Source organism: Podarcis liolepis (genome assembly GCF_965112155.1).
Source record: "Podarcis liolepis genome assembly, chromosome: Z".
NCBI classification, from domain to species: Eukaryota; Metazoa; Chordata; class Lepidosauria; order Squamata; family Lacertidae; genus Podarcis; species Podarcis liolepis.
Window position 1 is genome coordinate 17,728,513 of NC_139570.1, and position 12,616 is coordinate 17,741,128.

General features: G+C 42.2%; 1 protein-coding gene across 1 annotated transcript in view; it reads left to right on the forward strand.

The window, feature by feature from the left end:
* Positions 1-861: 861 nt before the first annotated feature.
* CENPI (centromere protein I) overlaps positions 862-12,616 on the forward strand; it is a 28,925-nt gene continuing 17,170 nt past the window's right edge. Inside the window, exons 1-9 of the mRNA XM_083486130.1 lie at positions 862-879; positions 1,488-1,627; positions 3,048-3,182; positions 3,354-3,472; positions 3,651-3,758; positions 5,516-5,564; positions 5,971-6,017; positions 9,480-9,599; positions 11,267-11,353. Of these exons, the coding sequence (XP_083342256.1) occupies positions 1,495-1,627; positions 3,048-3,182; positions 3,354-3,472; positions 3,651-3,758; positions 5,516-5,564; positions 5,971-6,017; positions 9,480-9,599; positions 11,267-11,353 (798 nt within the window). The 5' untranslated portion in view covers positions 862-879; positions 1,488-1,494. The remainder of the gene's footprint in view (positions 880-1,487; positions 1,628-3,047; positions 3,183-3,353; positions 3,473-3,650; positions 3,759-5,515; positions 5,565-5,970; positions 6,018-9,479; positions 9,600-11,266; positions 11,354-12,616) is intronic.

Sequence of the window (12,616 nt, forward strand, 5' to 3'; positions counted from 1 at the left end):
GTGGTCTCACTGGGTTTTCAACCCAGAACAGAGCTTAAGCGCCCAAAGAACGAACCAATTTTTAATTCCCAAAACTGTTACTAATCACAGTTTCGTTTTTAAAACGATAGTAGTTAAAAGCATTTATTGGGATTTTCAATGTTCAAAAGCACTTCATATGCCTTGACGAGTGTTCTGTGGAACTACGCGAGGGCCTTATTTACACATGGGATTATTCTTCTCAATTTTATAATGGGGCAAACTGCTTGATTTATTTGTGAAATAACGACAGAAAAAAATGACAGCGAGTACAATGACAGAAAAAACAAGGTTTCCTCCCGCCTGACGGAGAGACTGTAAAACGAACCCCTCCCGCTCTGAGCCAAAAGCCCGCCCATTTTTTTTTTCACCCTTCCCTTTCATTTGTGAGCATGCGCAGCTCTCCAGTTCCGTTCCCCGCTTATTCTTCGGGAGCCTGCGGTGATATCATCCCCCCCCCCCGCTCCCTCTACGTTTTTCGTCTGAAGGGAGGGGGCGCGAGCAGTTCGCGCATGCTCATACTGAGACCAGCGCCGCTCGTGCCAACGGTGGGAAGTGACGCAGACAAAGGGAAACCCGAGCCTTTTCTCCCGAGCGCACCCGCTTCCTTCCTTCTTCCAACGGCCCCGCCCCCGAACGCGAATTGCGCCTGCGCAGGGAAATATTTTTTGAACTGAAGGGCGGCTTCTGAGGAGGGAGTTTTTTGACGGCGCTGGTTTTGACGGTGTGAGCTGGGGAAGGAGCAAAAGGTAGGTGGGCCTCGAAAACTGGGAAATGGCGCGAGAGGAGAGCGGAGTGCTGGTGGGAAGGAAGGATTTAATTTTAAAAATATTTTTTAAAGGACTGTTTCAGTGGCGTAGCGTGGGGGTGCAGGGGGGGCCGGGCGCAACACCTGGGGGTTAGGGTTAGGGGGCGCAAATCCACGGGTTAGGGGGCGCAAAATACTTGCCTTGCCCCGGGTGCTGACAACCCACGCTACGCCACTGGACTATTTGAGGTGAAGAGAGGTAGGCTGTGGAGCATGCCATACTCGGACACTGTAAATTAACTATTCACTTTAAAGTTAGCCAAACTTTCAAACCCCACCCTCCTCCTCGCCTATGTTGCTTTGCCTGTGGCAAGAAAGGAGGTGTTTATGGTCTTCTCTTGTTCATCGGCTCCACGTCTGTCCCCTCTGATCCCACTTTGAACAAAACAAAACCGAAATATCTGTATAATATTTTATGAACTCTTCCAAAGAAGACATGGGGGGGGGGCATCGCTGAGACACTGGTTCCGTCATATTGCTATTGCCCTGTTGTTGTTGTTATTGGGTTCATTGATGGGCCTAAGGCACCTTTGCTTGTTTTAGAAGGTAGCTCTCCATTCATTTTCAGCACCAAACTTGATTATCGGAGGACAGGAAAATACTAACAAAAGAAAACCCAAAAAAAAGTTGACCTTGTCTTGTGTTTCTTTCCTGGAATAAGAAAAAAAATGAAGAGAAGCAGGAGTTCAGAACAAACTTTGCCAGCTACTGGTAGTAAACAAACCAGAAGTGTCACAAAGCCTGAAGAGATAAAAGATGACCGACTTTCCATTGAAGAAGCCTTGAACTGTTTGAATAAAAGTAAGAACAAAGATAGGGCTTAATGCTTATCCAGCAAAAAAAGAGAAATACATGTAAATCTGCTCTTGTATGTTTGTTTCTTGCTGGATCACGAATTGGGAATTAAGCTGGTACACATATGAGTGTTAGTACTGTACTGCATTGTTTCCAATAGGATGTCCTTTTGAATGTATATTTCTATTCATATTTTAGCTCAACAAGCCATACTTTAAAATTGTGTTTACATGTAACTAGGGTTGGGTAAGGTCCTTACCATAAGGATTTTAATGCTTGGATGCTCAATTGAAGTTTATCCCATTCTGTTCAGCTGTTTAAGGACTGCCCCTCTTTCTGATTTACTCCCTCTGAACTTGGTACCATCTGCAGATTTCAACATGCTTCTACATACCCTGACCAAACCATTGGTAATGTTGCTTCATGCTCTTATGGGACAGGGATCATAACAAAGGGCAGGACTATGCAAATAGGGGTTGGCTTTCATTGAGTTCTGTGGACACAGTAAAAAAAAAAAGTTGCCATCTGGTTTCTCTCTGGATGTTAGGATTGTTGAAAACAGATTTGATCTCCACCATGACAATCTCTCTCAGCATACCACTTTATTTTTCCCCCAGATAGGTGGCTACTATTCACTTGTAGGAAGATGTGCTTATTTAGAGTACAGCATTTCAGTGGGAGCAAAACCCACATTTCTTCCCTCAAGCGGGGTAGTCTAGTTTCTATTCATAAGGACTTCTTGGAGTGTGTGCTCTTGCAGGATCTGCTTCCTTGTGAGCAGAAACTATTGCAGGTGTATATATTTTGGCAAAAATGGTTCACAAATACGCATGATGGCAAGCAGGCAGATAGTAACAGTTACAAATCAACCTTGGCCCTGCATAGCCTAGAAGCTGTTTCCAACTAGTGAAATAGAAAACTTTCAGCAACCTTTACAGCCATCTACAAACACCAAAGCTTGTATTTTCTTTAGCTTTCTATAGAGAAGTGGCTGTTTTGTATATTGGAGCATAATAGTGTATGAAGTCTAATGTTTTGTTTAAAGCAACCCCTTGTTAAGTACCATGAGCTGAATTGGGCTTGTACACAGATCTTAGCACACTAACCAGCAAAACAGGTTAGGGGAACATTGCCCCTCCAAACGTTGCTTAACTACAATTCTCATCATCCTGCCCATTGGCAATGCTGGCTGGGGCTGATGAATTTCAATAAAGCTTTAGACTTGCCCCTACCTGCACCTACGCACTGAACCAAAGAGCAAGAAAGCAGATGGCAAATTAAACAAGAATTCCATAGTTTTCCAAATGCCATGGCATCTCAATGGGGCTACCTTGCCAATTGATGGTAAAGCAAGCCATTTGAAAGGCCATCATGCATGAGGATGGTTTTTAGAATGTATTTTACTCACACTTTGACTTTTTTCTAGTTAAAGGTAGTGCCTCAAAAAAGAATAGAGCTTTGCAGGGTCCTTTGAAGACTGTGGAAAAGATTGCACAAGAGAGAGGCTTGGCACCAGAAGAAATTCATAACTTGCTGAACATCGCACTCAGTGGCAAGCTTGGTAAAGAAAAAAAAAATTCTCTCTCTTTCCCCTTGGCAGTAAAGTATGTCAAAGCAGCTGCATTGCCATGCCTTCTCCCTTATCAAGAACCTGTGCTGCTTCTAACTTGTGACAAATTATCAATAGTGAAGATGTTAAGAATGTTAAGCAGTGTCTTTCAATGTCTTGCAGGTACAGTGATAAGCAATAGGCTACTGAAGAATCTGATTCCCATTTCCGTAATAACAGAGGATTCTGTTATTTCAGCTGTGTCTTGGCTCTGTGCTCGCAAGTGTTCTAGTGACATTCAGGTAACTTGGAAAGCATGGTAATGATGTCTTGGTTCTGAAGAATGATATTTTTGCCAGTCTGACTTATTTATCCTGGTGATTATTAAACTAGATGTTGTACAATTCCTGAACATATTCCAGAAGGGGTTTGTTATCTTGGTCTTGCTTTCACTTACTGATATCTACCTTCTCCCTATAGGTGCTCGTTCTAAAATGGCTAATTGTAATGTTTGACTTCATTGACCAGAAGGAAAATATTAATGCTCTCTATGGTTTCTTCTTCAGCTTCTTACGATATGACAAATTGGTAAGATAAAAATGAATGTGTTATTTTGAAGGAACTAGCTTTTGTTCTCTGACAGTAACCAAAATCAAACAATAAAGAATACTTTCTGACCACACAATAGGACACAATGTAAAAAGTGGCGCTTTTAAAAAAACCTGAACACTACTAAATACTGAATTCTGAACACAACAATAAAATAGACAGTCATACCTTGGTTATTGAATAGAATCCGTTCTGGAAGCCCATTCGACTTCTGAAAATGTTTGACAGCCAAGGCACAGCTTCCGATTAGCTACATGAGCTTCCTGCACACAATTGGAAGCTGCGTTGGACGTTTGGCTTCCAAAGAACATTTGAAAACCAGAACACTCACTACCATATTTGCGGCGTTTGGGATTTAGCCTATTCTGCTTCCAAGGTATGACTGTAATAGGCTAAATCCAATGTTAGTCATACTCAGACCCATTGAAATTGGCATGACTAACATAGATCCACTAAATTCATTGCACCAATCTTTTTTTTTGTACAGGCAACCCTGGATTGCGTTCCGGGTTTTCGTGCATGTTGGCGGAGCATGCATAAATCCATTATGTCCTGGCCCCGCTTCTCCCTCTTCCAGGTCCAAAAAATGGATTGCAAATTCTTTGAACGTACACAAAAAGGGGCTTGCCTGTATTTAATTGTGATTCATTTCACATATGAAAACAAACATACATATAAAGTCATGCATTAGACATATTTATCATCTCTGATACAATGATAACAATGCACTATTTGACTTTATCCGACTTTAGAACTAATTGGATACGAATATACCCACCCTCCCACCAAATGTAAATAACAATACCAGCACCTAAATCATTTAAAGTTTAGATAATTGCGCCTACATTTAAGGGAAGACAGAATGTTACATAAATACTAAACAGTCAGAGACATTACATAGCTTGTAGTATATTTAACTGTATGGTCTGAGATGACAAAGACAATTCTAGTTAGGGGTTCCATAGCCATGGCAAAAAAGCAGGGGTGGCAGTTCCCTGACACTCTGCTTTGTGCCCCAGCCAATGAGAAATATCAGAGTGTTCCCCATTCAGCAAAAATTAGTTCACTGACCCATAGTATAAATTAAAAAGTGGATCAGCCCAGGATGTACTAATGCCAAAGGAACATAGAATTGTAAAGCGATCTTGCAAGTTTAAACAATCAGATGCCCTGACTGTGTCCAGCATCAGGAGAATAGTAGGTTCTGGATGTGACTGATTCCAAGCTAGGCTATTTTTGCTTCCAGGGAAGGAAGGAGCAGCAGATCGAAATGCCATCTTGCTTCAGTGATACCAACTTGAGTGATGGTTTTTCTAAAAACATTTCATTTTCACAAAAAGCCTGATGCAGAGGCCAAATAGTTAAATCTGTATTCTATTTAAGCACTTGCCTGGTATCCATAGGCAACAAGGAATTTCATGCCAGGCCCTCCCCACTGCATTCTAGCATCCAGCTGCAATAGTGAGACTGCTCGTGGTAAACCCCCCTCCCCCTCCCCTGCTGTGCACAGAATGGTTCCAATGAATAAAGTGGGACTTCTAAGTAAACATTTGGCAGTTAAATACTGTCTATAAGCAGGCTAGTAATTTAGAACTCATTGTCACTTGGACACTAAAATACTTGCTGAATTAAATGCCATCTGCTTTTCAGGATTGTGTTGAGATGGAAAGAACTGAATTTACCTGTTAACTGCTTTTGTGTAATATATTTTCTTTCTTACTCCCCTTTCCCCGTAGCTCCCCTTTGCCTGTCATGTGCTGTGTTTGCTGACCAGAATGGAGAATGGTGAGATCTTAATTAGATTCGTGGTACATGTTATGTGATTGCATGGTAAGCTTTTTGTCATTTGTCACAGGAGGCAGGTCATTCCCACCACCCAGTCTTGGGGACCCACTTTATGGGTTTACCACCCTCCAAAAGTGTGCTCAGCCCTTTTATTCAAACTGGCTGATTTTGTGCAAGAGAGTATGACCTATCTTGTTTCTAGATCTGATATGCTGCTTTACTTGGAATAAAGATCCCCTTGCTGTTTCACCTACAGCTGCCTTGAGTACGGACTCATTGTTAAAACCATGTTTATGGAAGACAATGTTACTCAGCTACGAGTGATCGTCAAAGAAGAAGAAGAATATGTGAAAGGCAGAACATAACTTTTTCGAATAAGTATTGAGTTTTGTTTTCTTCTCCCTAGTGAAACCTTTCCATGTGAGGAAACTTCTAAATTTACACGGCAGCATGGTAAGCACTTGAGATATGAAAGTTGAAGCAAGACAAAACTTTTTTATTAAAAATTTGGAATCTAATCTTTATAGGAACTCCAGTGTGGCATGAAAGCTTAATATTTGGATAGCTGACAAATATCTGATGTAATTTAAATGGTGCATTATCTTGCATTCTAAGACGTAAAGCAAAGCTGCAAATAGTAGCATCTACTATTCTTTATAACCTGCTGGTGGTGTAGGGCTAATGCTGAGCTCATCTGAGAGGGCATGCAACCTTTGTCCTTTGCTCTCTAAGCAAAAGGTATACAGTCATACCTCGGGATGAATACGCTTCAGGTTAGGCATTTTTGGGTTTCGCCGCGCGCATGCACAGACCGTCAAAATGACATCATGTGCAGAAGCGCCAAAACATGACCCACGCAGATGTGCGGACACGGGTTACGTTTGCTTCGGGGTGCAAACGGGGCTCCGGAATGGATCCCGTTCGCATCCCGAGGTACTACTGTACAGCATAAATGAACAAAAGAGATGGAAGAGATTCTTTTGTTAGCTTTTCATCTCTTTGGATTGTTTGCTTCTACAGCAGCTGTAGCCGCCTTACTCCACTAACTGCCCCTAATTAACTATAGTGCATCCACTGCATGGTATGCCAATTAAATGAATTTCTACAATTTACCACAGTCTTATGTGAAGGAAAACTTTTTTTATATAATATTTTTATTAGATTTTCAACAAATATAAAAAACAAACAACAACCACAAACAAAGAAAAATATACATAAAAGCAATATCAAATCCATAAAATGGGATTCTCTGAATCCCATGACTTCCCTCCCCTGGTTCCTTAAATTTCCTTTTCAACTGCATATCATTTCTACTCCAAATTATTTTTTCCACCTCAAATTTCCTATACTATTTCTATAATTACAAGTGTTCTTAAAATCCTGCCAGTGTATTAACCTGTTTACAATACTTTTGTAAATATATGATAAACATTTCCCATTCTTTTTAACATTTATCGACATCTTCATTTCTGAGCTTTCCAGTTAGTTTTGCTATTTAAGCGTGGTCCATTAACTTGGTTTGCCAATCTTCTTTGGTCGGGACTGCTTCCTCTTTCCATCTTTGGGCTAACAGTATCTGGGCAGCCATTGTGGCATATGTAAACATTTTTTTCTGTTCTTTTGGAAACTCCACTCCTAGAGTACCTAATAAAAAGGCTTCTGGTTTTAAAAAAAAGGTTACTCTAAACATTCCCCCCCCCCCATTTCATTACAAATCATTTCCCAAAAGTTTTCAACCTTCCTATATTCCCACATCATATGATAAAACGTACCCTCTGTTTCTTTAGATTTCCAGCACTTATTAGAACTTGTTCTACATACATTTTTGCTAATTTAACCGGGGTTAAATACCACCGATACATCATTTTCATGTTGTTCTCTTTCAGTAAAATACATGCAGTAAATTTCATATATGACTTCCAAAACCTTTCCCAATCCATCATTAAAATATTATGTCCCACATCTTTCACCCATTTTATCGTAACACATTTGACCTGTTCCTCTTTGGTTTCCCACCAATTCTGCAAGAGCAGATTGTACAATTTATTTCATGGCGTATATCCTCTCACATGACCTCAGGCAGGAGCAAAGACTTGTGGGAGGTAGGCTGGCATTTCCTCAGTTTTTTCTCCTGCCTGACTCAGAATGTTTTTCCTGGCTCTCCTGCTTCTTCAGATAAATTTTTCAATTTTGACACTTGCTTCTATTTTTATTGATTTATGAGCCAGGAAGGGAGGCAGGTTGTTTGTTTCTGGTACTTTGGCGAACATTGCTGCTTGGTAAATCTGAAAAACTGAGGAAGTGCCAGCCTGCCTCCCACAAGTCTTTGCTCCTGCCTGAGGTCACATGAGAGCATATACTCAATCCACTGTCCCCAGCATCCCCAATTGTGTGGTTTTTTTCAGCAATTTTGTACTACCGTCTACTATTTCTCTCGGAAATCTTGACACTTCATAACTAAATGCTTTCTTTTTATCATTTTAAATTTTTTAATTTAATTATAAATATTGTACCCAGTCTACTCCTTTTTCCTCTTACTCCTTCAAAACCTTTTAATTTTAGTTGGTTATCTGTTTCTGTTAATAGCTCTCTATATGTCAATTTATCCTCATACTCACTTTTTTCAAAGCTATCACTTCTAATGGGAAAGCTAGCATGGTGTTTTCTGTTCTAATAAATCTTTGTATTTCTCCCAAACTTTGAGTTTCTTATTATGTGAGTATAACAACTTTTATGAACTTTTGCCTTATGGTAAGGCATACCATAAATATGCATGCCAACCAAATCTATTGCCAAATCTAATACATCAGCATTTGTTAAATTTATCCAATCCCGGATCGAGCAGATGCAAGATGCTTCATAATATAATCTTAAATCCAGTAGAGAGAAATCTCCTCTAACATCTATTAATAATTTATGTTTAATTCTTGGTTTTCCCCCTATCCAGATAAATCTTGAAATGTATTTTTGCCATTCTTTGAAGCAGCTCACATTGCTTACCACCAGGATTGACTGAAATAAAAACAACATTTTTGGCAATGCGTTCATTTTGATCACTGAAATTCCACCTAATAATGACAAACTCATCCTTCCCCAAATTACTGTTCCTTTTTATTTCTTTCCATGGTTTTTCATAGTTGTCTTTAAATATACTAATATTCTTGGCTGGCAATCATATTCCCAAATATTTAACTTTCTTTTATATACTCATCTCTGTCTTCTGCTGTATCTCCTTTTTATCTTGCTCTGAAATGTTCTTCACTAAAAGCTTAGTCTTATTTTTATTCAGTTAAAAACCTGATACTTCTCCACATTCCAGTATTTTTTCTAATACTTTTGGTAATAAGTTTATAGGATCTTCAACCGTTATCACAAGGTCATCCGCAAATGTTTTCAATTTACCATATTGGTCCAAATATAAGCTGCACCCGCAAATAAGCCACACCTTTAAAATTGGTGGGAGGGGAGACAATACCCATATATAAACCACTCCCTTAAAATTGGGTTACAGGCTGAAAATTGCTGCGGTTGGTAGAATTGTAACTCCGAGCCAATTTAAGCCTTTGATCTTGCAAGCCTGCAAAAGTTACCGTACAATCACTAAAATCGCAAATCCCTATTCAATTGCTACAATTCCGGAGGCACTCATTCCCATAAATGGCAAATGAACCATCTCAAGCTCGCAAATCGGCAATAAAACATTTTTTTTGTTCCGTTTTACCATATGTCTGTTTCAGCAGCAATATTGTAAAAGCCTATTTTTGAAAGGTCGCAAATTTAAGCTGCACTTTAACTTCACGGTCGGAATTTGGGGAAAAAGTGAGGCTTATATTCAGGCCAACCCAACACAGTATATTCTTTATTTCCTACTTTTGTTCCTCTGAAGGTTTCTTCTGTGCTTATATTTCTCACCAGAACTGTGTAAAGGAAAAGCTCAGGGAGTCTCAGGCAGGAGTTGATCAAACAAAAAAAGTTTTATTTCCAGAAAAAGAGTTTGGTGAAAGAAAGTTGAGACAGGAGATGGCCCATCTTCAGGTATAAGTCTACAGTGGTACCCCGCAAGACGAACACCTCGCAAGACGGAAAACCCGCTAGACGAAAGGGTTTTCCGTTTTGGAGGCGCTTCGCAAAACGAATTTCCCTATGGGCTTGCTTCGCAAGACGACAGCCCATAGGGAAATCTCCGGCACAGCGGGGAAGCGCAGCGCGTCTTCCCCACTGTCCTCGGACCTCCTCCGAAGCCTGGCGGCGGGGTGGGGACACCTCCTCCCGCCGCCGCAGCCGGGCTTCGGAAGGCTCCTCCGAAGCCGGGTGGCGGGACGGGAACACCTCCCGCCGCCGCCAGGCTTCGGAACGGTGCTCTGAAGCCGTGCGGCGGGCAGGGAACACCTCCCGCCGCAGCCAGGCTTCGGAACGGTGCTCCGAAGCCCGGCGGCAGGCAGGGAACACCTCCCCCCGCCGCCCGGCTTCGGAACGGTGCTCCGAAGCCCAGCGACGGGCAGGGAACACCTCCCCCCGCCGTCCGGCTTCGGAACGGTGCTCCGAAGCCCGGCGGCAGGCAGGGAACACCTTCTGAAGGTGGGCGGGGGGCGAAAGTCTTTGTCCCCCTTGCCTGCCTTCCCAGGGGCTTTTAAATTGCCCCGGACAGCGGAGAAGTCCTCCGCTGTCCCGGGGCGATTTTAAAATGCCGCCTGCCAGCATTTTAAGATCGCCCGGACAGCGGAGAAGTCCTCCGCTGTCCCGGGGTTTTTTAAAATGCTGGGGGTGGGAAGAAAAGCCCTTGTCCCCCCCCCCCCCAGCCTTCAGAAGAGGTCCAGGGACAGACTGTCCCCGGACCTGGTCTGAAGGCGGTTTCCCTAGGAACGCATTAATTGATTTTCAATGCATTCCTATGGGAAACCATGCATCGCAAGACGAAAAACTCGCAAGACGAAGAGACTTGCGGAACGAATTAATTTCGTCTTTCGTCAGCCCTCCAGTTAAATCATGTCTGTATACCTTCACCAGACACCCAACCCAGTCTTCCTATCTAAACTGAGGCTCCTTCCTCTTGCTATAGATAGTCCCCTCAGAGAGGATGTTCAACTCAAATCAGAACCAATTCTCTCAGACAAACCCTATCCTAATCCCTCTCTCTCATCTCAAATCAACTCCTATCTCTCAAACTAAACCCTATCCTCCTGCTCTTTCCCTTCGCTATCCCTATCTAAGAACTCATTCAGAAACCCCTCCTTTTAGTCTCCCTCCCAAAGTGCTGCTCCACACTCGCCCCTCTGGCTGGCTGTTGTGGTGGTAGCTAATCAGAGAGAATTCTGGTGGAATTCTGAGGGACTGCATCACCATATTCTGGTCTGGCTTGCTGTCTGTCACAACAGCATTTGTTTGGCATTGGTATAGCCCTCCATCTCCTATTTGTAGGGTCATGGCTAGAGATTTGCTATGTCTAATGCAGTGCAGTGCTTTTTTTCTAAAAAGGAATTCGTTTAGGGGCATTTTCATTACCCTTCTCACATTGAAATACTGCCCCTCAATGAGGCCAAACTTAGCTTCACAAAATGTTTAGGGGTATGCGTCGCCGTCCCCCGTCCGTCTGTCCCCGCCGCCGCCAGAAAAAAAGCACTGATGCAGTGGGTTTCATAGTTTCCCAGCTACTATGTTTGAACATTATCGAGTGCAACAACATCGAACTCATTTCTTTTCAGACATCAGCTTCTCTGCAGACTCTGCTATGGAAGTACAAGATCTTTGCTCCTGAAATGGTTACAATAGCTTTGCCTACAAAAACAAAGGTGAGGATGCTTTCAAATGAGATCTGTGCTGTGCTGTGCTGTGCTGTGCTGTGCTGTGCTGTGCTGTGAGATCTGCGCTGGGAGACTAGGCATCTGAATTCAGTGTTGCCAAATTATTAAACTACTCATTGATGAGGAAGAAACAGTTAGATTGGAACTGGTGTACACATAACTGAATTCTTAAACTTTGCATATCACGTTGCTTAATATTAAATTAATAATGAAGGTGAAGCAAAGGGTGTCATGTGATTGTTGTAATTTCTACCAGACAATAATAGTTATAAAAAATCCTTCATGAGTTACTTTTGAAGTGCAGTGGTACCTTGGTTCTCAAACTTAATCTGTTCCGGAAGTCCGTTCCAAAACCAAGGCACGCTTTCCCATAGAAAGTAATGCAAAACGAATTAATCCATTCCAGACTTTAAAAAAAAAACCTAAAACAGCAATTTAACATGAATTTTACTATCTATGACCATTGATCCATAAAATGAAAGCAATAATCAATGTACTGTACTATGAAATAAATAAGACAGTATTGTAAAGGGACCCCTGACCATTAGGTCCAGTTGTGAACGACTCTGGGGTTGCGGCGCTCATCTCGCTTTATTGGCCGAGGGAGCCAGCATACAGCTTCCAGGTCATGTGGCCAGCATGACTAAGCTGCTTCTGGTGAACCAGAGCAGCGCACGGAAATGCCGTTTACCTTCCCGCCAGAGCGGTACCTATTTATCTACTTGCACTTTGATGTGCTTTTGAACTTCTAGGTTGGCAGGAGCAGGGACCGAGCAACGGGAGCTCACCCCGTCATGGGGATTCAAACCGCTAACCTTCCGATTAGCAAGTCCTAGGCTCTGTGGTTTAACCCACAGCGCCACCCGCATCCCTAGACAGTATTGTAGATGATAACAATTAAAATTATTATTATTTTCTTACCTGCAGTGATGATAGTCATTGTTTGGATGGGGGGCATTTATCCATTTCCGCAGTCACAAAATCAATCAACTGAACTGGGTTCCTCGCAAAAACAAATTAATAGCCATCTGACAGTATTTTACAGCCATCGCTGCACACGTGAAAAAGCCTTCTTGCATCTGATCTGCAAAAAAACACTTAAGAAAGCTGCTTTTTGTAGATGGCCGTAAGAGGGACAGCTACCTTTCTCAATGCTTGTCTTTGGCTGCCTGTGCCTGTTCCTAGCAGGAACCAGAGAGCGTGGCTGAACTGAGCAGGATTAGCACCCAGTCATCAGCTAATTGAGCCCAA